Source organism: Poecilia formosa, unplaced genomic scaffold, assembly GCF_000485575.1.
Source record: "Poecilia formosa unplaced genomic scaffold, Poecilia_formosa-5.1.2 Scaffold717, whole genome shotgun sequence".
Taxonomy (NCBI): domain Eukaryota; kingdom Metazoa; phylum Chordata; class Actinopteri; order Cyprinodontiformes; family Poeciliidae; genus Poecilia; species Poecilia formosa.
Window position 1 is genome coordinate 8358 of NW_006800656.1, and position 1410 is coordinate 9767.

The following is a 1410-nucleotide window of genomic DNA, read 5'->3' on the forward strand; positions in this document are numbered from 1 at the left end:
GGCTTACAGTATTCAATTATGCCGCATTAACTGATCAGTACATTATTGCAAGAGAACGCAAAAGTTTTGAAAGGGAAAAAAAAAAAAAAAAAAAAAAAAGGAAAGAAATTTCCTCATATCCCCTAGGGGGCTCGGTAATAAGGACTAATACGGTTACTGTGATCATTGAGTTTCAACACAAACATTTGAAGATCAAAATAATTTTAGACTTTTGATGCCATTGGCTGGTTGCTGACTTACGAGTGTCGACAGTCTCCTGGATTGGGATGAAGCCCACTGGCAAAGTGTCCTTTATATCAATCAGCTTCATGTCGACAAGAACATTGCCTAAATGGCTCTAGAGTGACAGAACCAGAGCACATCAGAGAGAGCTGCATCAGTACTTACAAGGATAGATATTATATCCATATGAAAGTTAATAGAGGAGAAATAATTTTAAAAGTTGTTAATGTCTCCACAGATTAAGGACAGATTATGGAATGATCCTCTAGTAGTTGTTATTTATATAATGTGCAAAATATCAAAATTCTAAAATAACTGTTTGTATGCAATATTTTTAGACTAAGCCAAGTGAAGCCGACATCCCACTTACATGAAAAATTCCAGCAAAAAGCCTGAGTGGTTAGTGCAGTTTGTGCCTTTAACATTTTTGTTTATGCTAGTTTGTTTCTGAGATATTAAAAATTGTTTTTTAGGTCATCCAGAGGTCACCATCCCCCCATTACACTCCAAAACAAACCAAAGAGGGCTACCTGTTCACAAATACAAATTGATAAACTGCAATTATAACTTATTGCTTTTTAGGTTGGCCAATTAAACTACTCCCTCTCTCCAAGATTTCACTAAATCTAACACAGAAGCTGGTAGAAGTGCTGATGTTTTTAGAGTCCTACCTTGATCAAAAACTCTAGAAAGAATCATAATTCCTCACAGGGGGTTGATGTAAATATCCATACAGGTCAGCCTGTGTCTAGTTTCAGTGAAAGGAGACGTGTGGGATCCGCACTGAGGTAAACTTAATCCAGCTACTGCAGCGCGCGAGGCAACGCACAGAGGCGCCAGTGGTGTGATTGGTCAGGCTTTAAAGGCATAGACTATATAACTATCTTCTATAAACATATCTTTTAGGAATAAATCTGCTCCGCCAGAGAAATGCTCAGAGCAACAGAGACGCTTGCAATCCGGCTTAAAAAAGAAGAAGAAGAAGAAGAAGAAAAAAATAATAAAATAAAATTATATATATATATATACATACATACATACATACAGGTGCTGGTCATAAAATTAGAATATTGTGATAAAGTTCATTATTTTCCATAATGTCATGATAAAAATTAAATTGTCATATATTTTAGATTCATTGCACACCAACTGAAATATTTCAGGTCTTTTATTGTTTTAATTTTGATG

At 35.4% G+C, this 1410-nt stretch overlaps 1 protein-coding gene and 1 long non-coding RNA gene across 2 annotated transcripts in view; one reads left to right on the forward strand and one right to left on the reverse strand.

The window, feature by feature from the left end:
• The window catches only part of LOC103131093 (multivesicular body subunit 12B-like), a 28543-nt gene that overhangs the window by 6409 nt on the left and 20724 nt on the right, over positions 1–1410 (reverse strand). Inside the window, exon 4 of the mRNA XM_007542662.2 lies at positions 241–337. Coding sequence (XP_007542724.1) covers positions 241–337 — 97 coding nt within the window. The remainder of the gene's footprint in view (positions 1–240; positions 338–1410) is intronic.
• LOC107834678 (uncharacterized) overlaps positions 1–1410 on the forward strand; it is a 16744-nt gene that overhangs the window by 4500 nt on the left and 10834 nt on the right. The gene's annotated exons all lie outside the window — the stretch shown is intronic.